Source organism: Coenobita brevimanus, chromosome 98, assembly GCF_032717465.1.
Source record: "Coenobita brevimanus isolate Jiangsu-jjx chromosome 98, ASM3271746v2, whole genome shotgun sequence".
In the NCBI taxonomy this organism is placed as follows: Eukaryota; Metazoa; Arthropoda; class Malacostraca; order Decapoda; family Coenobitidae; genus Coenobita; species Coenobita brevimanus.
Window position 1 is genome coordinate 41134799 of NC_137051.1, and position 26548 is coordinate 41161346.

The 26548-nt window shown below is 42.3% G+C and overlaps 1 protein-coding gene across 1 annotated transcript in view; it reads right to left on the reverse strand.

The window, feature by feature from the left end:
• The window catches only part of Npl4 (nuclear protein localization 4), a 204879-nt gene that overhangs the window by 62758 nt on the left and 115573 nt on the right, over positions 1–26548 (reverse strand). Inside the window, exons 5-6 of the mRNA XM_080283672.1 lie at positions 19201–19563; positions 5325–5567 (exon numbers count right to left, since the gene is read on the reverse strand). Coding sequence (XP_080139798.1) covers positions 5325–5567; positions 19201–19563 — 606 coding nt within the window. The remainder of the gene's footprint in view (positions 1–5324; positions 5568–19200; positions 19564–26548) is intronic.

Sequence of the window (26548 nt, forward strand, 5' to 3'; positions counted from 1 at the left end):
GCAGTGATAAGAAACAGGGAAGTGAGCATGGAAGTGAAAAAGTTACAACATGACAGTATTGTCATACCAACTCTAACGTACGGAAGTGAAGCTTGGACGTTGTTGGAAGGACACAAGTCAAGAGTGAGAGCAGTGGAAATGAGTTATTTAAGAGGAGCCTGTGGAGTCACTTGGAGAGACAGGTTGACGAATGAGTATATAAAGGAGCGTTGTGGTGTTGATGTGGATGTGATAGGAAGCATTATGAGGAACACACTGAGGTGGTTTGGCAATGTTGAGAGGATGGAGGGTGAAAGACTGAAAAAGAGTGTGTATGTAAGTGAGGTGGAGGGGGGAAGAGGGAGGGGGAGGCTGAGGATGAGATGGAGGGATGGGGTGGAGAGGTATATGAGAGAGGGGTGTGTGAGTTGGGAGCAGGGCAGTGAAATGGCAGGGGACGGGGCGACTTGGAGGCGATTTGTTTGTGGCCACCCCAAACGGGATTGAGGCATCTGGCAATAGATAGATAGTGCTTTGATTCCAAAATATGCCAGATTGACCTGAAAACAGTGCCAAAAATAGATGGAATACTATACCTAGAGTAGTGTATAGGTAGGATGTTTTTGGTTTTCAAGTTTTTTTTTTTTTTGCATGGTTTTCTTCATTCATTCATTCATTGCCAGATGCCATGTACCCCAGACAGGGTGGCCAAGGGCTTAGAGTTAATTGTTTTACAGGGAGGGGCACTAATCCTCCACCAACCCCACTTGACGTAGGAATGCCAACAGCATCTGGTGTTCCCCGGCGGTCACCCATCCAAGTACTAACCAGACCCAACGTTGCTTAATGTTGAAAATTATTCTGGTTAATCCTATGAGTGGTGGGTGGGGGTGCTCACCATCCACTCACCCGATGTAGTGCTGCTGTTGGGTGTCTGCCCTTTCCTCTCCTCCATCCTCCTTTTCTTCCATCCTCTTCTGTCTTTCTTTCCTTCATTCTTTCCTTGTCCTTCTGCCTACGGGTGACTTTACACTCCCTCTTCTGTCTTTCTTTCCTTCATTCTTTCCTCTTCCTTCTGCCTGTGGGTGACTCTACACTGAGTGACAAACCAAATGGTTTCCTGAACACCAGGAAACCATTTACTACGCTGGATGGTAACCATATAACCAAATTTTGGCGCCTGGTGGTTTAGTGGGTAATTACTGCACTCCAATCGGATTGAGCCGGTGAAGGTTTATATCGAAGGGATGGTTTGGGTTGATTGCTTACGTAAAGCCACTCAGGGATGAGTAAGGCTTGTCACTCTCATCTTAAATGTCGGGACCAACTGCCTAGCCCCGGGCTCCTACGCTCCTCATGGGGCAATGTAGGATTGGATGATGGATGGATGGTTAATCCTATGTACGTTTTGATGTCAAAATAGGGCAGAATGATCGGAAAACACCACCAAAATATGGAAGGGTACTGTATATACAGTAATGTATAGGTAGGGTGTTTTTTGGTTTTCAGTTTTTCTGTATGGTTCTCTTCGAAATTAGCAATACTCTGGACATTCCTGTGTATGTTTTGATGTCAAATGCCCAAATGACAGGAAGCCACTGTCAAATTAACCATAGGTACTGTACAAATAGGTTATACACGAGGTGCTACCCAAAAGTTCCAGTAATTTTAACACAGGGAACCAACCACTTGCAGTTTTGCCTTTTGCCACTAGGAGGAGTCAGCAGCACCCCTTGTACATCAATGTGGCCCGGGCCATGTCTGTAAGTGGACGTGTTGTTGAGTTATGCTTACTACTGTAACGTGATGTCTAGGTGGTTTGGCAGTTCTGCAATGGCGGACCAATGGCACTACAACGTCAAGTCAATGCTGATCGTTTTCTTTGATATCCAAGGGATTGTTCACAAGGAATTCGTACCACCTGGCCAATCTGTCAGCGGAAAGTTTTACGGTGAAGTTTTGCAGCGTCTGAGGGAGAACATCCACACCAAATGCCCAGAACAGTGGAAGAACAAGGACTGGGTCCTGTATCATGACAACGCCCCCGCCCATACATCAACTGTTGTCCGGCAGTTTCTGGTTTCCACTAACATGGTAGTCATTCCCCACCCATCCTATTCGGCTGACTTAGACCCCCATGACTATTTCCTGTTTTCCAAGCTGAAATTACGACTGAAAGAGCGCCAATTTGACCTGACTGAGGAGATCCAGACAGAATCGCAGGAGGTGCTCAAGACCATCACGCCTGAAGCCTTCCAGGGATGCATGGACTCGTGGAAAAAACGCTGGGACCACTGTATACATCCCCAAGGAGACTACTTCAAAAGTGACAGTGAGAACTAGGAGGTAAGCAAACTTATTTTCCTACAATATTCAAATTACTGCAATTTTTGGGTAGCAACTCATATACGCTGGAGGTTGGATATAGGTAGAGTCTGGGTACAGTAGGGAAATGGTGTTCATTATCCGGATGTTGCCACTACCGGGACATGCCTTTTTGGCTCTATCATGTCCAGGTAATTGGGGGATTACTGTATACTGGAAAAAGTCCAGGCTAGCAGGGGAAAGTCCGGATGTCACTTTTATCAGAATTTCGCTTTCTTCAGAATGGCTTGGGCCCCAATCAGTCCGTTATAGTGAAGTTTTACTGTGCTGTAGACAGATATAGATAATTCTTCGGGGGTTTTATGCCATGTCCCTTTTTATCGATAAGGGCTAAGGCGTTGCCCAGGGTAGGGGATTTTGGTTTTGAAGCATGTAGTACTTTAAGACCAAAATGACCTTCTTGATGTCTACCAATGACCCTTGGGTGGACTCCAACCTCCAACCCTTCGGTCAGAGTGCTTTACCCCACTAAGCCACAGCTGCTACAACCGACTAGGTGACGAGAGAGAGCTACCTCTCTCAGCAGTGCAGCTTAACTGGGCGAACTCATGACTCTGCAGTCTTGAGTCAGGTGCTCTATCACTGATCACCATGTCCCCCCCACTGTATGTATATACAGAGAGAGAGAGAGAGAGAGAGAGAGAGAGAGAGAGATGTATGTACAGTAAACTCTCTATAATTTGGATTAATTGGGAGGAACCCTATGTCAAATTATCCAAAAATCTGAATTATTGGAGCTCATGCTTGCCCCTATCCCCAAATCACACCCATGCTAAAACATGGCTTTTTCACATGAACATTGAACAGTACAGTATATTATTACTTTATTCTCAAACAGTGCACAATACAATAAATAAAATAATGTCACACCTTAATAATGAAGTCTTGCAACAAAGTAGTAGAGTACAGTACACTTAACTGTACTGAAGGTACTATACAGTTCTTAAAAATTACATTCATTACTACTCTTATCACTACCGTACAAAAACTGTTCACATCCACTTATCACTGGAACCCTTTTCGGACTTGTCTCACTTAATTCAAATTTGTATCCGAATTAAAATTATCTGTTTGGTAGAAGTTAAGGAAGCAATGGGGAAAGCCCCAGGAATTGATGGAGTGTGTGGTGAAATGCTGAAGCATGGGGGAGAGATAGTAGTAGAATGGATGTGGAAGATGTGCAGATTGGTCTGGGAGGAAGGTAGAGTCCCGGAGGATTGGAAGTCAGGTATAATTATTCCCCTGTACAAAGGAAAAGGGGAAAAAGAAGTGTGTGGTAATCATAGGGGCATCTGTCTTCTTAGTATAATAGGAAAAGTGTATGGCAGGATACTTATTGACAGAGTCAGAGAAAGAACAGAGGAATTAGTTGGAGAAGAACAGGGAGGGTTTTAGGAAGGGAAGAGGTTGTGTAGATCAGATATTCAATCTTAGATCTTTAGTGGAAAAGTTTCTGGAGAAGGGAAAGAAGTTGTATGTGGCTTTCATGGATTTGGAGAAAGCATATGACAAGGTGGATAGACAAGGATTGTGGAAAGTATTAAGAATATATGGAGTAGATGGGAAGATCCTGATTGCTGTGAAGAGTATGTATGATGGTGCTAAGGCTGCAGTGTGTGTGGATGGTGAACTAAGTGAATTTTTCTATTTGAAAGTTGGGTTGAAACAGGGATGTGTCATGTCTCCATGGTTGTTCAATTTGTACATGGATGGGGTAATAAAAGAGGTACAAGGTAGGGTAGTGGATGTTGGAGTGGCCCTGGTGAGAGAGGATAGTGTTTGGAAACTCCCTGTACTGTTGTTTGCAGATGATACTGTGTTGTTGAGTGAAGACGAAAGGGAGCTGCAAGGGTTGGTGGATGAGTTTGGGAGTGTGTGTAAGAAACGGAATCTAAAGGTGAATGTAGGGAAGAGTAAAGTGATGGTCTTTGAGTGAGGTGATGTCAGTGAATGTACAGCGAGATTGGATGGTGAGGAATTGGAAAATGTGAGTACGATTAAGGACTTGGGTAGTGTGATGAGTAAGGATGGAGGTTTGGAGGGTGAAGTGCTTGAAAGGGTACAGCAGGGAAGAAAGGTTGCTGGTTCTTTGAAAGCAGTGATAAGAAACAGGGAAGTGAGCATGGAAGTGAAAAAGTTACTACATGACAGTATTGTGGTACCAACTCTAACGTACGGAAGTGAAGCTTGGACGTTGTTGGAAGGACACAAGTCAAGAGTGAGAGCAGTGGAAATGAGTTATTTAAGAGGAGCCTGTGGAGTCACATGGAGAGACAGGCTGACGAATGAGGATATAAAGGAGCGTTGTGGTGTGGATGTGGATGTGATAGGAGGCTTTATGAGGAACACACTGAGGTGATTTGGCCATGCGGAGAGGATGGAGGGTGAAAGACTGACAAAGAGAGTGTATGTGAGTGAGGTGGAGAGGGGAAGAGGGAGGGGGAGGCCGAGGATGAGATGGAGTGGAGAGGTATAAGAGAGAGGGGGGTGTGAGTTGGGAGCAGGGCAGTGAAATGGCGGGGGACAGGGCGACGTGGAGGCAATTTGTTTGTGGCCACCCCAAACGGGATTGAGGCATCTGGCAATAGATAGATAGATAGATGTTTGGTGATCAAAAATGATCCCAAGTAACCGATTTCCGAATTATTCGGGTTCGAATCAGAGAGGGTTTACTGTATATACTGTATATAATATCTCAATACCTGGCAGTATATATAAAACACTGTATACTTCAATATCATGCACCAGACCTCTAATTTCTGAAGATGTCTTGAAACTACTCAAAACATTTTACAGAAATTTCAAACGTACATCAGTGACTATAATACAACACTGATAATAACGATTACTTTTAAAAATTTCCACTCAATAATTCCAGCCACCAAAATCTATAATAAAAAAAGAAATGCTTACTAGCTATACCTCTGAAAATTATTAACCACCCAGGCATAACATCTAACCTGATTATTCTGGTCGCCAGTGACAATGACAGTGACGAATTTTGATCCGTACTTTCCCTCCGGCGAGAAGCGACATGGGTTAGGATGGAGGTTCTGGAAGTGTGCTGCAGTGATGACCTCATGTGCTGAAAGGAAGTATGTACCAGCATGACGCAGGTAACGCACCGTACCATTGTTGGCATCCAGTGGCACCAGATCAGTGAAGATCCATCCCACACACCGCAACCCCAAACCTTCAGCAATCTGACATAATAAAAAAGCATACAGGTACACTGTATTAGTAACACTTACTCCTGAATTCAAAACTGATCTATATGACATAAATATGGAGGGGCTGCAGTTTTGCTGTGCTTCTACTTTTCACTACTTTCTGGACCACACATCATCCTGCTTGTGGGTGGGACAAAAAGGCAGCAGGATGATGCTATATTCTCGCAATACTATTTTTAAAAAAGTATCAGGATTAAAAAGCACTTATGGGTCACATCATCCCAGACATAAAGCAGAATCTACTGATGGTGGGAGACAGAGGACAGAGTTGGTGGGTGTTGGGAGTTGCCTAATAATCATCACAGGGACTGTTTTAATCCTCCTCAGGTAAGCCTGGGTCTGACAAACCAGGTCGATTTGTTTGATACTATTGTTCTGTAACTTACAGATGCCTGGGATCCCTATCCTTCTCAACAGCTTCCTAACTTTATGTGCCCATGAAGGGTTTGGGGGGTTGCTTTCGTGTGTGTCTATGTTTTTGCATTATATCACTCAGGACTGCATGTTGGGTCTGTGTGACCTAGGTGTACCTGAGAAGAGGGGGCGAGTATTTTTTCTCACTTAGTTTCCAGGTTGTTTTTATGCTGTGTGGGATCCACTATGCCTATCATGAATGACCTTCATTCCGCAAGTTGTGACGCAAGTGCAAGGTTCAGTGTTCTTTGTTTTCTTGTATGGCTACTGCCATATATATAGTTATGTGAATCAAAACTTATTTGTATAATTTGGTAACTAATAAGACCTCATACATTGTAGAATATTTAGGAATTCATTATAAGAAACATGTGTGATACTAAAGCATTTTTATTATGCTGGGTCTGACAGACCCAGGTTTACTTGATTTGTATGTGAAACTGTAGGTCTACCTGAGAAGGGTTTTAAATTTGCAACTGGTGAATGCTCTTACGTAACATGATGGCATGAACTGATGCTGTTAAGTAACAAGTTCATGTAGCACTGGCACACATAATACAAGGACCTACTACAGTGAAACCTCAAAATTTCAAATGTCTAAGGTCAGACACATCTAAAGTTCATATCCAGTACCATAACTATGAAATCACTGCCATTTTCATTTCCCCAATTTAGTTCTCAAATTAAATGATCTTAGAAACAAGTATCTAACATTAATGACTACACTCATCTGGCACTGCAACACCTAATGGTAGCAAGTGTCTGGTCATCCATAATAAACTCTTTCTTTTCTCCTTGTGGTCAGTATAAACATAATTCAAATTTCAAGGTAATTATGGCTATAAAAAAGTGTCCTAGTTATACTACCCTGTGCACTGCAGTTAAAAAAGTAAACAGCATAACAATCCAGCCACAAGTATGTGGTGTGTGCATATGATATGAGATGATTATGATGACAGAAACATGATTGTACAAACTGAAAACATTATAATGCAGTATTCAGAAGTTCTGTAAGTTACAGACTGAAACTAGAGTTAATAATTGTTTTTGCACATGTTCTTGAAGATAGTCATGGTGTTGGAAACACAACAGTACACAGCTTTAAAAAATAATATTTTAAAGTTTTATGTCAAATGAAAATACAGTAAATATCCCTCAACCACACAACACCACCTGTCCGACATCATCGGATGACTATTTTTGCTCAACTATTACAAAAGCACAACTGTTAATAAGCAGCAGTTTCGTTTCGTTTATAGAGACACCCACATACTTGCATGCATCAGCCGTGTTCACTTAACGGTGGCTTTCCATGTTGCTCAATCTCTGGCAGCCTCCTATTTAGTCCCTTGTTCCTGAAGTCACACTTTATGACCTTGTCCCAAGCCTATTTTGGTCTGCCTCTTGCAACCCAACCCATAATGGGCACACAGCTCACTTTCTGCACCCAACTGCCATCCTCCATCCTCTCCACATGCCCAAACCATGTCAATCTACCTCTTCTCATCACAACACCAATACATTCCAGCCCCATCCTTCCTCTTAACTCTTCCATTGCAAATCTAGTCCCCTCGGGCCACGTATTCAAGGATATACTGTACATCTATCTTATCACTGTCATTTCTGTGCATTTGAGCCTGCAAATATTCTCTTCCTTTACTGCCCAGGTCTCACTACCATAAAGCATTATACTCATAACATATGTTGCATACAAAGATCCCTTAGCATGGAGGAAGGGCTCTCTCAATGTCAGGGTAGGCAACAGCTTCCTGACCTACTTCCAACCACTCCTCCCTCTGGCCACTGAGCTAGTTCAAACCCCGCCTCCGGCATATATCATGTCTCCCAAGTGACAAAACTCTTCTACACACTCAAAAGACTTACCAGCAAGTTCAATCCTTTCACGCCTGACAATCTCCACCTGCTCTCACCAACACACCGCACACATGAAATCAGCATTAACCCTTCGTACGGCATGCGGGGTCAGACTGACCTCCAAATAAATTTTAATAAGATGCCATGTAGCCAGTTATGGGTATCTGGCCATCCAGGAATGTGTTTCTATTTGGCCAGTTTATAGGCACACAAAGTTTGAAAAAAATACGTATATACAGTAAAGTTTAGGAGTGACAAGGCAGCAAACTTCACTGGGGTCGTCTGGTACCCCACCTAGCATTTTGTGTAACAAATATACAATATATATCGTCATCATCGTCATCAGCCGTTTGAGTGTCCGCTGCAGGACCGGCCTATCCCTACCGAAGTGGGGACGATACAGCCAATGTATCCCTACCAAGTGGCTTAGGCTGTCTAGTAGAGAGTGTATGTAAGGTGAGAAGTGCTTGTAAGTGTAGTTATTGTGTTGGAGTGGCTTTGGATGTGTATGTAGTCTGTGAACCAAGTGTAATTGGCCTGTGTAAGGCGACTGGGCACAAGCATACTTCATAGCATGCAACACTGGTTCAACCACAGCACCCCTGATGTCTGCCAAAGCAGTACGTGGCCAGAAGAACGCTCCCAAAATTTTAATACCCTGGCGGGGCACGAACCCTCGTTCTTCAGTGTATGAAAACGCACACTTTACCACTGTACCACAGAGGCTCCACAGTATATATATGTATGTGTACATATATATATATAGATAGATAGATATATATATATATATATATATATATATATATACTGTATATATATTTTAGATTCTAGATATTATTGACCATGCCACTGCCTGTTGAGCTATTCTACAGTCAGGGGGGGAGAATTGGAGAAGATCCTCCCATTTCTGATGGTGATATTGACACCTGCAGCGTTTTATCTGACGATAATGACTATGAACCATAAAATGTCAATCTTGTTTATGTTTTATGTTTACTTGATTTATTAATCATTCAGTGGTTTTCTGAATATAAATGTCAATATTGTTTAAGTTCTGAACATAAATTCAACCAGATTTTTCATGTCATTTTCATGATAATGTGTTATTTTTCTTTCTATCGTATTATAACTGATAACACATTTATTATGTAAAGAGTATGCTGAACGAATGAAAATGATGTAAGCTTAAAATATATGCCACATTAGTCATTAAATGTGCAAACCTTAAAGAAAAATTTAAATTCAATAAAATTTTGCTTTCATTAAAAAAAAAAAAAAAAAAAAAAAAAAAAAAAAAGGACACATGGTGGACTGGCTCCACGTGCCATGTCCTGGGCAACATATGTACAAATTTAACATTTGTAACTTTGTGTACATGGCAGAATCCACCAATTAAGTTGGGGTCTTTCAGGCCCCCACATGGCATTCTGTGTTATGTTTTCCCACATGGTATATGAAGGGTTAACTCAAAGTCTGCCTCTAATATTTCTTTTATATGATTTGTGTCACTGTTAAAGCACTGTGCAATCAATATGCAATTAACTTATGATGTAACTCCACTGTAAATATGAACCTCCGACATCTCTCCACTCAGTTCACACATAAACATATTGCATCATTATTAGAATTTTTTTTATTCAGTATTTCTACAAGACTGCAATAATACAGACTTACATATGTACAGTCACTAAACTTTCCACCTGGGCCACCTAGCCGCGAGAGGTGGGTAACAGGTGCTGGCAACAGTGTATCTGTTTGTTCGTGTGTACAGGTAACTCGCACGGAACACGTGGGTTTCGTTCCTACCGTGCCGTGTTAGATGCGAAATCGCGTATATTTAAACTACTCCGTATTTTGCTCCCTAGACCCCCCAAATGTGTTGTTTTGCTGTTATATGTCACTGGTAATCACTAGCAAGCACTTTAAGTGGTTAGAAGGTTTATTTAATGTTATAACTCACAAATACAGTACTCCAGAGCAAAACTTCAACACACAAATACTGTACGTAAACACAAGGAAACATTCCGACGCCGATCATAGGTAATCATATAAATCAGGTTAACTGGTACCAGTGCTTTAATTTACAAGTACATACCAGAACAGTACATATTTAACTTAGAAATGCAGTACTGTGATATCGAATGATTTCAGTACATAATCTGTTAGGAATAGCTGGAAAAAAAAAAAAGTTATGAATACATTTTCACCTTTTTGATATATGTTTATGGTAGTTTCGAGTTATTTTTTACGTTATCGTTGTGCCCATGCTTGGAAAAGGGAGCGAAAGAGTTGAATTTTCAGTCCTAAATGAGAAAACTGCACGTCCTCCAAGGCTAGACTCTGCCACGGGAGAATAAAGTGAAGGGTCAGGAAGTTGTGTCACAACTTCCAGCTCCCACACCACGAGAATGGCTAAAAATAGAATCGTAATGTAGTTTCAGAACTAACAATAAGTCTAATTATTACGAATACAGATACAAAGCAGAAATAAATACGTTTACAGACGGGGAAAACGTACTTCTTCCGTCATAACATGTTCATCTTTCTCTATCATTTTACGTTCATCTTTATCATTTTACCTTGTTATTTTCGCAATATATATTGCTGTCTCGTAAACAGGGTGGTTGAGTGTGTTTTGCAAGGGAGGAAAAAGGTTGTATTTACTGTCTGGGTCAAGATAATGGGTGTAACTGTGTGTGGTTAGGCATGGCCACAAGCGAAAAAATCGTACATCCACTCCTCACGATAGCAGGTGGTGAACTGACAGCTGATACGTAACATGAGAAGGTGAAGTCAAGGTCAGTCTCATGTCCCAGATTTTCGTTCACTGCCCGAAAGTTTTCACAGTTTTCTACAAGTTGCATTGCATCAAATGATCCAAACCATTACAGCAAACCTGAGCAAATAGGTAAAGATACCAAGACAAAAATGTATTTTTCTCTTATTATAAGTCTTTAACAAACAAACAAAAATGGCAGTATTCCGATGCCGATCATGGGTAATCATATAAATCAGGTTAACTGGTTACAAGGCTTTATTTAATGCTTTAATTGCTTACTAGTACATACCAGAACAGTAAATATTTAACTTACAAATACAGTACTGTAGAAAAGCAGTACAGTATGAGTTTAACGAACAAACAAAAAAGGCAATATTCCGACGCCGATCATGGGTAATCATATAATTCGGGTTAACTGGTTACAAGGCTTTATTTAATTATTTAACTTTATTTAAGTGCTTACAAGTACAGTACATACGAGAACAGTAAATATTTAACTTACAAATACTGTACAGTACTGTGGAAAAAACGAACAAATAAAAAAGGCAATATTCTGACGCCTATCAGGTAAGCTGGTTATAAGACTTTATTTCTTGCTTTAACGTTATTTAATAGTACTTTATGTTGCACATAAACTTACCAGAACAGTACAGTACTATAAATATTTAACTTACAAATACTGTGCTACTGTACTCGGGAATGTCTCACTCACTGAATAATTTCCCGCCTAGATCGTCACGTAATCAAAACAAACCGCGTGCTGCGGTGACGTTCGAGGATTTGATTTTTCAAAGGCCTCTCCTGCGTTAATTTGTAGTTTTCATAATGGTTTTTTAATCTTACGTTGTCTTACATGTATCCCAGCCCTTACCGTGTATAATTGCGAGCGCGTTCCGTGAGATCGTGTTCCGTGCGAGTTACCTGTACATGCTCGACGAAAGTTCGGATCAACTCTCTTCGTCCATAGTGAACCTCCGTCAGAGTCAGAGTTCATCCCGTAGATGGCTGGGTATCGAGTTGGATGGGGAGAAAAATGTTTCAGGAGTAAGGCGGCTCTCCTACTAGCTCAGCCAGTTGCAAGAAACTGGTGGCATGGAAAAATGTGTGCCACAGGTAGCGCTGACCAAGGCCAAATAAATATGACTATATAAATTTTATAATAAGGTAATATATATAATATTACTATGATATACACATATTCTATTATATATAATACAATAATAGGCTATATATTATACTATACAGTACTGTACTTATTTGGCCTTGGTCCATGCAACCTGTGGCACGTAATAATTCCATGCAACTGGTTTCCCGCAACTGGTCGAGCCGGTGGTAGGGCTGCTTAAAGAGGGAGCTTGGCATAGTGAAGGTCAGAGCAGGTGCCGGACAGGTAGGGGGGGGGGTTACGTTATTCATACCGCCAGTGATAATAATTGCTGAACTAGCTTTTGAGATCCATTAGCAATCTACTAAATATCTGCAATCTTAACAATACTGAACATTTTATTATCTATGATGGTTTTCACCGTTACCGTAACATGTTAATGCACTATATACTGGAATCATTCCAAGTCTTTCTCACACTGTCTCCTTATATCAGTACAGTAATCACTCCAATATCCGGATCAATAGAGCCATCGGTAGGTTCGGATATTGGTTTTGTCCGGATATTGGGCCCCAGCTTATGGACTTGTACTTACGGACCCTAACACAGAGAAACACCTATACAACTCCCTCCGGACATGCATAGCACCTATTTAACACCCAAATCACACCAATAAGGCACATAAATGACTGAAATAAATGCAATAGACACATAAAATGTGGGTTTAGAAGTATGTTCATACATTAATAAACATTCTGGTACTTATGGACTCTAACCGAACCTAACCTAACCGAACCTAACCGAACTCTGAAAAACACATTCCTACTGCACATGCATGAGGTAAGTTTAGTATGGAAAGAAGTACAGTATGACACTTTCTGGTAAGTATAGTATGGGAAAAAATACAATATGAAACATTCTGGTAAATATAGTATGGAAAATAGTACAACATGAAACATTTTGGCTACTTACAGCAAGTCCCTGGCCACCTCGATGAATAACCGCCTCCTCTCGGACTCTGACAGTAAGAACGATTTCCTGAAGCACTTGCACTACACTCTTCCTGAAGTCTTGCACTGAACTTAGTCACTAACACACAGAAGTCCGTTCTTTTCACAGTGTTCACTTTAATCCAAATAATGTTCCATTAAATTTAAGTGTTGCACATTAACTTTTCCCAAGTTTTTTTAAGTTTCCAAAGCCAAAACAAAGAAGGTTAGTTACGTTAAATTTCTTTTCTACTTAGTCTTTTCTCCCAACTTGAAAACCTTAACACAACACACCGTTTTTTTCACTGCAAACACTCAAAATTCCCGTGTGGTCTAGTGGAGAAGTTCTTGCTGTTTATTCACTGTCAGAGCCCGAGAGTATCACTGGCAGGCGTCCAAGGGGTGCATCGGTGGGTAGTGGTGATGGCGTACCGACTACAGAAGACTCTGAAGACAGCCGCAAACTCACGTCGCCGGTGACTCCACTGTAGCTGATGTGCTGGGCTGTGGCTCGGAGCATGAGGGCCTGTCTTGGGAGGCAACGGAGTGGAACCAGGGCTTGGCACAGCGGGGTCACGGGCCTGAAAAAACTGTCAATCGTTGACTGACGCAAGGACCGACGATTCTGGCGATTGATGATGCGCTGCCGGAAAGCACGCACTTCCTCCACAGTCCCAAGGGCCCCATCTCCCTGTCGCAGTCCGGGTGTTCCAGGTAGTCTAGGGACGAACTCTAGATGTTCCCGGAGTGCGCTCAGCTTGGGGATGGCTGGAGTAGTGTCCTGCTGGGCGGAGTCTGCATCATCATCGCCTTCGTCGTCGAATCTTCAAGTTCGGGACTGACACCAGCAACCGAACGCGATCTCGATATCAGACAACGTCTGATACCCAGGATCGCCCTCGACGTCGGCCAACCAATCACGAACAACGTCCACAACAAAATCGTCGCCGTGCGTACGAAGCAGTGCAAGGAAGTCATCCACGTAAAACACTAGGAAAACGTACTCCACATAAGTTCCGAGAAGCAGACGAGACCAACCATTTTCAAGAGTTTTCACAGGGACTTCCTTCCATGCACTAGCCCAGTTGTACAGCGCAGACTTGATGTTGTAAACGCGCGAAAGGTTTTCCAAAGTCCGCTTGCCTCGAGTGTCACGTCCTTCCCTGCGCTCGTCCTCGTCCTCGAGAACTCTACCATCACCTCGTCCAGGAACTTCCGACGGTACAGGCGCTTTGTTGCCACGATCACTCCTTGGTCCATTGGTTGAATGAGAGCAGTCGTAGGTGGCAGAAACATGCACCTAATACGGCCATTCTCAGCAACCAAGTCCTTGTCGCACGGGTGGGCAGGTGCATTGTCGAGGAGAAGGAGAGCCTTTACCTGGTCGCGAGGAATTCCCAGTGTCTTCGTCTGGTAATGTATGACCTCCTTGACGAAGTGATGGTGAAACCAGTCTTTGAAAATCACAGCTGTGAACCATGCTTTCAAAGAATGGTACCATACGACAGGAAGGACATCCATCACCCCACGAAGGCACCGAGGCTGCTTTGCACGGCCAACAATAACGGGCTTAAGCCGGTGCATGCCGTTAGCATTGGCACAACACAAAGCAGATATCCGTTCCTTAGAAAGCTTGCGGCCAGGTACCCCGCTTCTCCGTCTCATCGGCGAGAGTGTTCGTTGGCACCGAGCGATAGAATAGGCCAGTTTCGTCAGCGTTATAGACTTGACCGAGAGTGAGGCCCTCCCTGTCGATCAAGCCTTTCACCTTGTGCCGAAGCTTCGTCCACTCCATCCTCGTTAGCGTCCAATGCTTCGCCATGTGCTTTACGGTTAGTAAGGCCATGTCGCAGCTTGACAGCGAAGAGCCAACCCTCGGATGCCTTGAAGTCTAGGGCGTCGTGAAGCCTTGCAAACTTCTCAGCAGCAGCCTTCAGCTCCGTTCCACGTACCATCACACCAGCTGCACGTTGCTGTCGATACCAAATCAACGTGGAGGCGGTCGATCTCTGCATGCCCAGGAGTAAACATAACCTTCCTCTCCACGTTGCGTTTGCTTCTCGACGAGAAGTCAGCCGTGTACTGCATGAGCTTGTCTCGGGGAACGCTTGATATCAAACAAAGTCGACCGGGCCAGGTTGAACTCGAGGAGAATGCGAGAGGAAGACCAACCCGCATCAACCTTCTCAATATCTCCCGTTTCTTCTCCAGAGTCAACACCACTCTCTTCCTTTTCTCAGGAGGCGGGGCCATCATCACACACACTAAGAGTAGGGCAGAGAGCAGCAGGAGGCCTTGCAGCAAGTACGGCACCACCACAAAAGCGAGCACGTGGGCAGCCATGACGAAGAGCGTAGGTCTTGTCGCGGTGAGAGACAGGCGGGAAGTGGGGAGGATGCAGCGGCGCTCTATCGGACGTCGGAGGAATGACGAACCAAAACAATGCTCTCACGCGGCGCGCGCGGCAAGTTCAAATTACGGACGGCAAAAAATCGATTTTTTTTCCAATTTTTTTGGATTTTCGGACCATTATGGGAATGTTTGATCCCAGGACGATAAGGTTCGGTTAGTGGGGATGTTCGGTTATTGGGCGTCCGGATATTAGAGGGATTACTGTAATTCCATTTCACAGGGCTATCACTTGATACCATTATCAGTATAGGTTGAAGAGGAATGCATTTACCTAACATCTATGTCCAGTTACAAGTAAGATTACCTGCCATATTCACATCATGAATGACACTGACCAATAAACATTAGGATGATGTTCAAACACTGTTAATGGTTGCTTATTTCCTTGTTGGTAGTACTTCAGGTAGATGTTTTTATGTGTTCTGTGGTGCACCACGAAGAGGTAGGAGGTTAAAGTACTGTCACCTCAACAGGCAAAGAGTTTATGAATGCTGTTGTCAAATATGGCTATTACACCAGCTATGATAATGACTTACTGTATCATATTTCATATGACTATGGTCATTACAGTATACCTTTATAGTCCATCCATCTAACGAATGACTGAATTACACATTACAAGGAAAACTGATTGTATCCAGTGCCACTTATGTGTGAGGTCATACATTTACACGCTCATCGATTATTCACCAAACAACATTATCTCACATTATAGCAAGATGAAGACACCACCTCTCCATCACAGTATGCAAATGCTTCCACTCATATTAAGCACAATTCCTGAACTGTTGGGACATTTATATCACCACTGCCTGTGATATTACTCTGGTGATTGGTATATGCAACATAACGAATATGAAATTATCATTACAGGCTGGAACACTTTTTTTTTTTTTTTTTTTTTTTTTTTTTTTTTTTTTTGCGCTTTAGTGCCTGTCACCGAGGCCCGGGGTGCGAGGATATGTGATGTTGGTTGTTGTCAGGTTGCTACTAAGATCTAGGTCATAAGATAAGGGCTTGGTGTTTAATAGGTGCAACCCATCTCTCCTGACGGGGATGGAACCACGTCACACGGATCAGCTGACTCCAGGCAGTATTCTGCCTCAACAAATGAGATTCAACCTCCGACATCTACTTTCTATCTCTCCTACTTAGTTTAAGTTAATATTCACCCAATAAGTAATCTTGTAACGATTAATGAACTAACATATCTGATCATGTCTCGGATTGAGAATTTATTTCAATAAATTTAAGTGGAAAAGTTCCTACAGAAGAGAAAGAAGTTGTATGCGGCTTTCATGGATTTGGAGAAAGCATATGACAGGGTCGATAGACAAGGATTGTGGAAAGTATTAAGAATATATGGAGTAGATGGGAAGTTGTTGAATGCTGTGAAAAGTATGAATGATGGTGCTAAGGCTGCAGTGTGTGTGGATGGTGAGCTAAGTGAATTTTTCTCTTTGAAGGTTGGGTTGAAACAGGGATGTGTCATGTCTCCATGGTTGTTCAATCTGTCCATGGATGGGGTAATAAAAGAGGTACAAGGTAGGGTAGTGGATGTTGGAGAGGCCCTGGTGAGAGAGGATAGTGTTTGGAAACTCCCTGTACTGTTGTTTGCAGATGATACTGTGTTGTTGAGTGAAAACGAAGGGGAGCTACAAGGTTTGGTGGATGAGTTTGGGAGAGTGTGTATGAAACGGAATCTAAAGGTGAATGTAGGGAAGAGTAAAGTGATGGTCTTTGAGAGAGGTGATGTCAGTGAATGTACAGCAAAGGTTGGATGGTGAGGAATTGGAAAAGGTGAGTACGTTTAAGTACTTGGGTAGTGTGATGAGTAAGGATGGAGGTTTGGAGGGTGAAGTGCTTGAAATGGTACAGTAAGGAAGAAAGGTTGCTGGTTCCTTGAAAGCAGTGATAAGAAACAGGGAAGTGAGCAAGGAAGTGAAAAAGTTACATGACAGTAATGTGATACCAACTCTAATGTATGGAAGTGAAGCTTGGACATAAGTCAAGAGTGAGAGCAGTGGAAATGAGTTATTTAAGAAGAGCCTGTGGAGTCACATGGAGAGATAGGCTGACAAATAAGAATATAAAGGAGCGTTGTGGTGTGGATGTGGATGCGATAGGAAGCGTTTTGAGGAATACACTGAGGTGGTTTGGCCATATGGAGAGGAAGGAGGGTGAATGACTCATGAAGAGAGTGTATGTGAGTGAGGTGGAGGGGGGAAGAGGGAGGGGGAGGCCAAGGATGAGATAGAGGGATGGGGTGGAGAGGTATATGAGAGAGGGGGGTGTGAGTTGGGAGCAGGGCAGTGAAATGGCGGGGACAGGGCGACGTGGAGGCGATTTGTTTGTGGCCACCCCGAAGGAGACTGAGGCGTCTGGCAATAGATAGATAGATAGATTGTGTTTTGATGTCTAAAAAACTGAAAGACAAAAGAACATTCCCAAAATTAGGTGGGGTACTGTACATACAGGTAGGTTCTGAATGGTATGGGTGCTGCTCCATTTCCATAGTCCGTAACCAAACTTATAAATGGCTCTATTATGTCGGATAACTGAGGGATCACTATCATATCGTAGTACTATACCTACTTTAAACTAAAGTGGCACAATTTTGCCCTTTTGCAGCTTATTTCACATCCTTATCATAGTACATCTTCATGAGTAGCATAGTACAGTACAATCCCAGTTAACCGGGCGGCTTGGGGAATTTACCTTCCCGGTTACAGATTCTTCCCGTAGTTCTGATATTCAAATCTATACAAAGGCGATAATTATCACAGCAGTAAATACAATTCAGTTACTCACCACTCACATTGTGAATGGACAGCGAGGTTGGATGGTGAGGAATTGGAAAATGTGAGTAGTGTGATGAGTAAGGATGGAGGTTTGGAGGGTGAAGTGCTTGAAAGGGTACAGCAGGGAAGAAAGGTTGCTGGTTCTTTGAAAGCAGCGGTAAGAAACAGGGAAGTGAACATGGAAGTGAAAAAGTTACTACATGACAGTATTGTGATACCAACTCTAACGTATGGAAGTGAAGCTTGGACGTTGTTGGAAGAACACAAGTCAAGAGTGAGAGCAGTGGAAATGAGTTATTTAAGAGGAGCCTGTGGAGTCACATGGAGAGACAGGCTGACAAATGAGGATATAAAGGAGCGTTGTGGTGTGGATGTGGAAAGGATGGAGGGTGAAAGAATGACGAAGAGAGTGTATGTGAGTGAGGTGGAGGGGGGAAGAGGGAGGGGGAGGCCGAGGATGAGATGGAGGGATGGGGTGGAGAGGTATTTGAGAGATGGGGGTGTGAGTTGGGAGCAGGGCAGTGAAATGGTGGAAGACAGGGCGACTTGGAGGCGATTTGTTTGTGGCCACCCCAAATGGGATTGAGGCATCTGGCAATAGATAGATAGATAGAGATTACCAAACGAATTTTTCATTACCAAATTGGCCCACATTTGGTAATGAAAAATAGCAAATGGCAACCCTGACAGGGGAGGGGGGAGGAAGGAAGGGGTGAAGGGACCATGGTGTAACAGCTGTTCGGCGCCACACGGCAATTTCAAATTACGGGTGGGAAGAAAGTCGGATTTTTTCGAATTTTTTGCGGTTTTGGCCCCATTTTGGGAATATTGGATCCCGGGACGAAAATGTCCGGTTATTGGGGATGTCCGGAAATTGGGCGTCCGGATATTACAGGGATTACTGTATTTGTAAGCCTTGTAACACTGAATTCTCATGTGATGAACACTCATATATGGAGACATTACTGTATACAGTACTGGAAAAGAGACTAGTTTTTCTCATAAGATTTGCATACATGACATGGTGGCAGCCACAGATAATTAAACAGCAATTACACAATTCTAGGACAATTTATTTTTCAGTACTGTATTGACTATTTACAGCAATAAAGAGACTGATATAGGTATGAAACAATAAATATACACACTACCAAATCATGAACTACTGGAAAAATATCCAAACATGCTAGCTTTTATTTCTAGCAACCACCTTCTTGTATATGGCACTAACCTCATCAACAATCTCCTTCTTTGGGTCGGGAAGAAGCTTGACATGATCGCGTGAACCTTCCTGGGGTGGCTCATACACAGCAGCAACTGTGGCCTTAATGCCTAAGGGTACATCCAAGTGGGGCTCGTAGTGTCCATACAGAAATCCCATGCGTTGATGCCCAGTCACACGCCAATAGTTAAGGAAACGTTCCACCAAGCTGGGGTTCTCAAACATGACATTGTCCACATGTCGATAGCTCTGACGGTTAAGTGTGATGGCTGATGGCTGACACTTGGAGCAGATACCTTTCGGCCAAGGAGGGTGTTCTTTACAACCTCCTTTGATTTTACAGCTGATGTCATCCAAAGTTACAAACTTACCCTAGAAAGAAAAAAGGATAATTATCAAAATGATTAGTTTGAGTCTAAGCAAACTATACTGCTACATTAGAAAGGTTTCAACAGTTTGTTTCTTCACATAGCTAGCATGCCATAATAAAGCTAAAATACATGGTAACTATTCATGGGACCTCATTATTTGAAATTAACATACACTATCATCAAATATGAACCTTTTTTCCTATCCAACGAGAGTGTGAAGTATGATATAGAAACAGGAAAAGAGAAAATAAGAATGTGGGGAAACTATTAACAGCATGCCCACTGAAACAGGATGCACAATCATTCATCCATATCATTCAAGCCCCTGGAATTCAGACTCTACCTCACAAACTTTACCATCTACACACATTTTACCTTTCAATTTTCTTTACAGATGTGGTTCACAGATATCTGCCATTTAGTAATTCCACCAACTACTTACAGTGCAAAATGGGTGCCAAACCCATCCCACGTACTGTTGGGGACATTAAGAGTGGTAGTTTTTAGTAGAACAATTATGAAATATACAATATTCAGTAAAAGAAGAGAAGAAAAAAAAAAGTTGGGTTCCCAAGACCACATCATTGGGTTTTAGAAATCATTGTTCACTGTCTCTTTATCTATGGTAATGTAGAGTATCAATACCTGTATTTATGTCTGCAGTTGTACTTCTCAGTGCATACCTTATCCAATGAAGTTAATTCCACCAATTTCCTAGTCTCATCAATTTCCATAATTCACTTTCTCACACATTTATTAACCATAAGCATCTGCATTCTTCTGGGCCTATCATGCATCCTCCCACCTTCAAATTCACTCATCTGTACAGATTTTAATAGTCAAGTGACATCCATTCTACCATTTTCTACATATTAAGCACTCTCTTCTACTCTATTATCAATACACTTCCTTACTCAATTTCTTCAAATCACTGTGCTTATTCACTCCACCCTATGCACTCAACACACATTTCCATTTACACTCCTCTTTCTCGTGACATTTAACACTCATACCATATCTAAGTCTCACACCTATACATTAATACAGGTACTAAGGGTGTGGCCAGCTTCAAACACCTGAAATATCAGCCCAAAACACTGTCAGCTTAAGATGCTGGAAACATGTCAACAAATTTAGCAACACAGCACAGATTCAATGGCAGCAATGTTTCATAAAATGTTTGGTGCCAAGGCACTCACAAGTTGAAAATATAGGTGAGATAAGAGACGAAGTCCATGTGTCCATGACAGTAGTCATGGACAAAAAAAGAGAAGTTGGCACTGCCAACAGTTTTCGGTGCTGCCACTGCAAAGATGCACAAACAATGAAGTGTCCAATGTTCCAAGTGATATGAAATGTAATGATGCTGGACTACTGCCATCACAAATCACGGACAATGAATTGTTTCAGACTTTCTTCAGGATGTCTATGTCATATTTTAAGTGGGTGCTAGGCAATGCTGGACCAAACATCAACATACCAGAGACAGGCTAAGGATATCAGTATTGCCTGTGGACTGGCTGGCAGTGACTCTATGGCATCCTGAAAGTGGTGGCTGCTACATGAGTCACAGTTATGTTTTCAGCATCTCCAAATAGTCCTTCTCAGAGACAAGGCTAGAAGCATGTGTTGCACTTCTCAGTGCCCTCAGAGAATTGGTTAAAGTAAAAAAAAAATGTGTCTGTTGGGTGATTCACAACCGTGGATCTGTTCTACATATCCTTAAGCAGTCTTTTCAAATACATAGTACATGAAACAATAAGTGATACTGTTGCAATAAATGCAATCATATTTATTACTCATGGACTTCAGTCCTGTGCAACCACATAAATGATTCTCTCTCATCTCCCACTTACATGAATTATGCTCATAATCAGATAAGAAACAATAAATTTGTGATCAAATCAACATAATACTATAATCCACCACAACAATCACAGTAACTTCAGTAGTCTGTAACAAATGTTTTATTTATCCTGCTTACTTATAATGATGAGCAGTGTAAATACTACAGTGTCGTATGGTATCAATAATACCACCCTCAGGCAACAAACAGTATACCGGTACCTTCAATGTTCATGGGGGTTAGCTTTCCCCAAAACCTGCAAATACCTAAAACCACGATTACTCCTCTCAGTATAAATTTACTTAGCAGTTTATTGTTAAGTCATTCAAAAGTCATCTGTTATTGTACTAACTTAACATAGAAAACAACATATTAAAAGATGAAAAGATATTGAAAGTCCCAAGAGTTTGTAGTTTTTATTGTGTGGCTTACATATAAGGTATGAAAATGTAAAAATAAAGCACAAGCAGTTAGAGAACAGTGATAACACTGGACACCATAATATGGCAGACTTTTACTAGTCTAGACAGTATAGGGAGAGGAGGAGGCTGCTGAGACCAGCTAATCAGAGGAAAACTAGGCTAAATCATGTATGTATGTACTGTATGTATGTACACATTACATACATAATTATATTGGCCTTCAAGCTAAATGTTAATGTCTTCATGAAGGATATACAACACACACACACACACACACACACACACACAAACTATATACTGTCACATGGTTAACGTCATAACCAAGGGTACAGTGTAACTCAGATCGTGTATTTCAAGCCAATGAAATATCATCATCATCATCATCATCATCATCATCATCATCATCCGGATTTCATTTACATCCAGACAGCCTACTGAATCTTCATCATCTGGACCTCCTTTCCCATGCTAGGGCAGGGTGAGGAGTAGAAACTTCCAGACAGTCCAAGTTTGCCCAGTCCAATGGGCCACGTTTCCATTTCACTTATCATTCAAGCCCCCAGAATGCTGGCTCTATCTGATAAACCAAAATCTTTCACCACATTCTGTAGCTTCACAAAAATGTATCCGATTGAGCCACTGAAACCAATCAAGTTTGACCTCACACTTCACTCTATAACCATTGTATGGTCAAATTTGCTCACTGATATGCTTTCTAATTACACATCCCATTATCCAGACATAAAGCAGTGACATTAGTAGGCCACAGAAAAACATTTTGTGGCACTAACCTTGACAAACGATGACAACTGGATTGGTGCTGAGTGGATGATCCCAGACTGAACTGAGGCTGGGGCTGCCACCTACTTCTCTGCACCATCAAGAGGTGATTATGGTAAGAGGAAGCCCCTAAAAGTCACTGGTACTGCTTTATGCCCCTCTAATGTCACTGCTTTATGCTTTTTTATCGTCATCATCATCATCATCTGGACCTCCTTTCCCACCCAAGGGCAGGGTGAGGAGTAGCAATGTCCAGACAGCCCAAAATTGCCCAATCCAATGGGCCACGCTTCCATTCACTCATCATTCAAGCCCCCGGAATCCTGGCTCTATTGGATACGCCAAAAACATTCACCATGTTCTGCAACTTCACATATCGAATCTGACAGAGTCAATCCAGATGCTGCCACGTTAAAAAGGGGTGCCAAAAATCCCTGATCATGCATATCTCCTCACAAAATTCATCCAGCCAGATCAATCTCCTGTCAGTTCCCTAGCCTCACCGACTTCCAAACCTCTCTTCCTCATACATTCATCCACCATATCTCTCCACCTTCTCCTTGGCATGCCTCGCCTCCTCCCTCCTTCGAATTCACTCAGATATTCCTTCTTCACTACTCTATTGTTATCCATTCTCTCCACAGGACCATACCATCTCAGTACGCTCTCTTCAATTCTGGTGTCCACCGACTTCCTCACTCCGGATCTTTCACGAATCACATTATTTCGTATCCTATCCACCCTCTGTACTCCACATACATTCCTCAGCAGTCCCATCTCCACTGCTCTTACTCTTGACTTTTCATTTTCATGCCACACCATAGTCTCAAATCCATACGTTAAAGTTGGCACTAACACTCCTTCATGTAAGCCTCGAGCAGCTGCAACACTCAAGCCTCTGTTTCTTATCAAGGCCTTCATTGCATCAGCTACTTTTCTTCCTTGTGTCACTCTACTTTCAACTTCTTTCGCACATTTTCCTCTCTTTTCTATCACTGTACCCAGGTATTTGAACTCTCTCACCAATTCCAGTCTCTCTCCAAATTTCATGTTTGTTTATGGGTTGAGGCTCAAGTCATTGTCATGGCACACCACATCTGATGCATCAGGGGGACTTTCCACTGGTTTCATCAAGTGTAACTCAATTTAAAACAGTGCAACTAGGTTTGGGGTTGTGATTTGGGTCACCATATAACTGGAAACCATGTATTTTGGAACTAATAGCCTGGAGGCAAAGGGTACAAAAACAACTAAGCAAGTGTGATTTTGCGCTGGGTAATTTTCAGAGTTGGGCAAGGCAAGAAACAGTATATTGTAAAACTGCATATGGTATGGATAAAAGTAACATTTATGTACTCTAGTTACAGAAACAGCACCAACATGGGATATCATTTTACATTACACCATATTCAGGCCCAAACTATATCACTGTGACTTCTGTATAACTGAGCTCCTGTGATGAAAAAAAAAAAAAAAAAATCTGTGGTAGGTGGGGGCGCTCATCATCCATTCACTCGATGTAGTACTGCTCTCGGGTGTCTGTCCTTTCCTCTCCTCCATCCTTCTTTCCTTCCATCCTCTTCTTCTTTCCTTCCTTCATTGTTTCTTCATCCTTCTGCCTACAGGTGACTTTATACTTCCTCTTCTGTCTTTCTTTCCTTCATTCTTTCCTCTTACTTCTGCCTGTGGGTGACTCTACACTGAGTGACAAGCCAAATGCTTTCCTTACACCAGGAAACCATTTAATGTACTACGCTGGGTCGTAATCTTATAACCAAATATTGGCACCTGGTGGTTTACTGGGTATAAAGGTGCTCCAATTGAACTGAGCCGGTGAAGGTTTATATCCACGAGGTGGTTGGGGTTTACTGCTCACGTAATGCCACTCAGGGATGAGTGAGACTGGTCACACTCATCTCAAATGTCAGGCCCAACTTACTTAGCCCTGGGCTCCTACACTTCTTATGTGGCAACATAAAAAAAAAAAAAAAAAAAAAAAAAAAAAAAAAAAAGAGTGCTGTACATCAAGAGTTACGGAAATGTGCAAAGCGTATCTACATACACTAGAGGTCTGAAACAATCTTAAGCCCTAAAGACTGCAAATCTCCCTGCCCCCCTATCCCCAGAACTGTACAAAGGGTCCGATTTTTTTACTTTCACCAAGGTAAAATTTTTCTTACAGCTTTCAAAAGCTTGAATTTAGACACCTGAAAATGTATGCTTCACTCTTGTATGACTTACGGTTACCACGATATCAACTGTCAAAGAATATCCAAAATAAAAATTGTTACCCCTAGCGTATAAAGAGAAAAAAAAATTGCGCGAAAGTAAATTTTGTCCTCATAGATTTGAAATGACTGATTTTACACACCAGAAAATGTACATATATTTCACTCTCAAATGTCTAATGGTTACTGCACAATCAGCCGTCAAAAAAAAAAAGGCACTCTTCACTATGAGCGACAATGGGACGTCCTTAAGAAATAATGGGGAATAGGGAGGTGGAAGGAGTGTAGGGAAAAGGGAGGGAATATGTCTGCCACACACACCCAATATGGTCTAGAGGGGGTATGGGGAGGGGGAAGTTTAGGTGGGAGGAAACACAATGCATGATCCAATGGGGCAAAGGGAGGTGGAGAGGCAGCCTGGGGAGGGGGGAGGGTCCCCACACCCAGGGAGGGGGCCAGATCATGCCTCCCACCACCTGATCTAGTTCCCATTGGCCAGGTCCCATATACATCATAAAAGAGGTGGTGCTACCTACAGCCAGTTTTTTGGTACTTTTGTACTATCAACAGCCATAGGACTTTATGTGATATTTTCTGTAACTGTCCTTTGATAGCCATAGGTCTTTAGGGGTTAACATACCATAGTTATGGACAAATGTTACTGAAAAGTCTAACCTGAAGGAGTATCATAGTGACCTTGTTCTGCCTCATTTAATATGCTGTGTATTAAGTGCTCAACTGTGGTTTTTGCATGTTCAGTACTAAGCTTTCTAATTTTACATGCAATTAAATCTCCAAAATGCTGATATTCATCCCTCTTGGCAAAATGCTGTTGCACTGACTTCATAACCTGGTACAACTCCTCTACTGTGGCTTCCTGCTTCTTCCTGGGATCAGGTTGTGTAAGTGTTGCTGTGCTGGGCCGGGCACCACGTTTTCCATGAGTCTTGGACCCTTGCTGTTGTTCCTCATCCCATGTACCAGCAGCTGATGTGGAAGGTTTATTATCCTTACTCTGGAACAGTAAAAGTTCAAGATTCTTTGCAGTATGCTGCTCAAAACCATACCTCATTAACTACTGGTTGTTGGCTAACGACCCTGGGAAGTACAGTACAGTACTTATACTGTACTATCAAGGGAATGGCACTGGGCCAGAGGCCCAGCAGTTGGCCTTGCACAAAGCACGCCCTGGCAGGTGACTGAACTAAAGTCACATGTCAAAGAATGTGCTGAGACTACTACACATACATATCTCCTCTTCACAACTAAAATACGTGTATATTCCCTTAGGCAGACTGGACTTAGCCCTGGATTGCAGCTGATCTACAAGCAAAAGCACAGAATTCAAACCCAAGACCCAAGATATGGGCTTGAGATGATATGGGTATACTGTCATTAAAAAAAATCTTCCTCAACCAACTTTCTGGTAGTGCTGGAGCTACATGGTCCCCAATCATTTTTTCCCTTGCTTTTCAAACAATAAAGAACTAAAGCCAGAAGCCTGCAAAACACTTTTTTACAAGGAAAAATAATTGAATAGAAAAGAGCCAGATTCAAGATTCATTCTAGATGCCAGGACACACTGCAATCAAGACTGGATGCCACAGAAAGAGGTAATTCAGTCTGAAGAAGACAGTTCCTGTGCTGATTATTTACATACATGAAGGCCTGGTTAATTCTTGCATTTGAGAACTGGACAGAAAAGGTGTA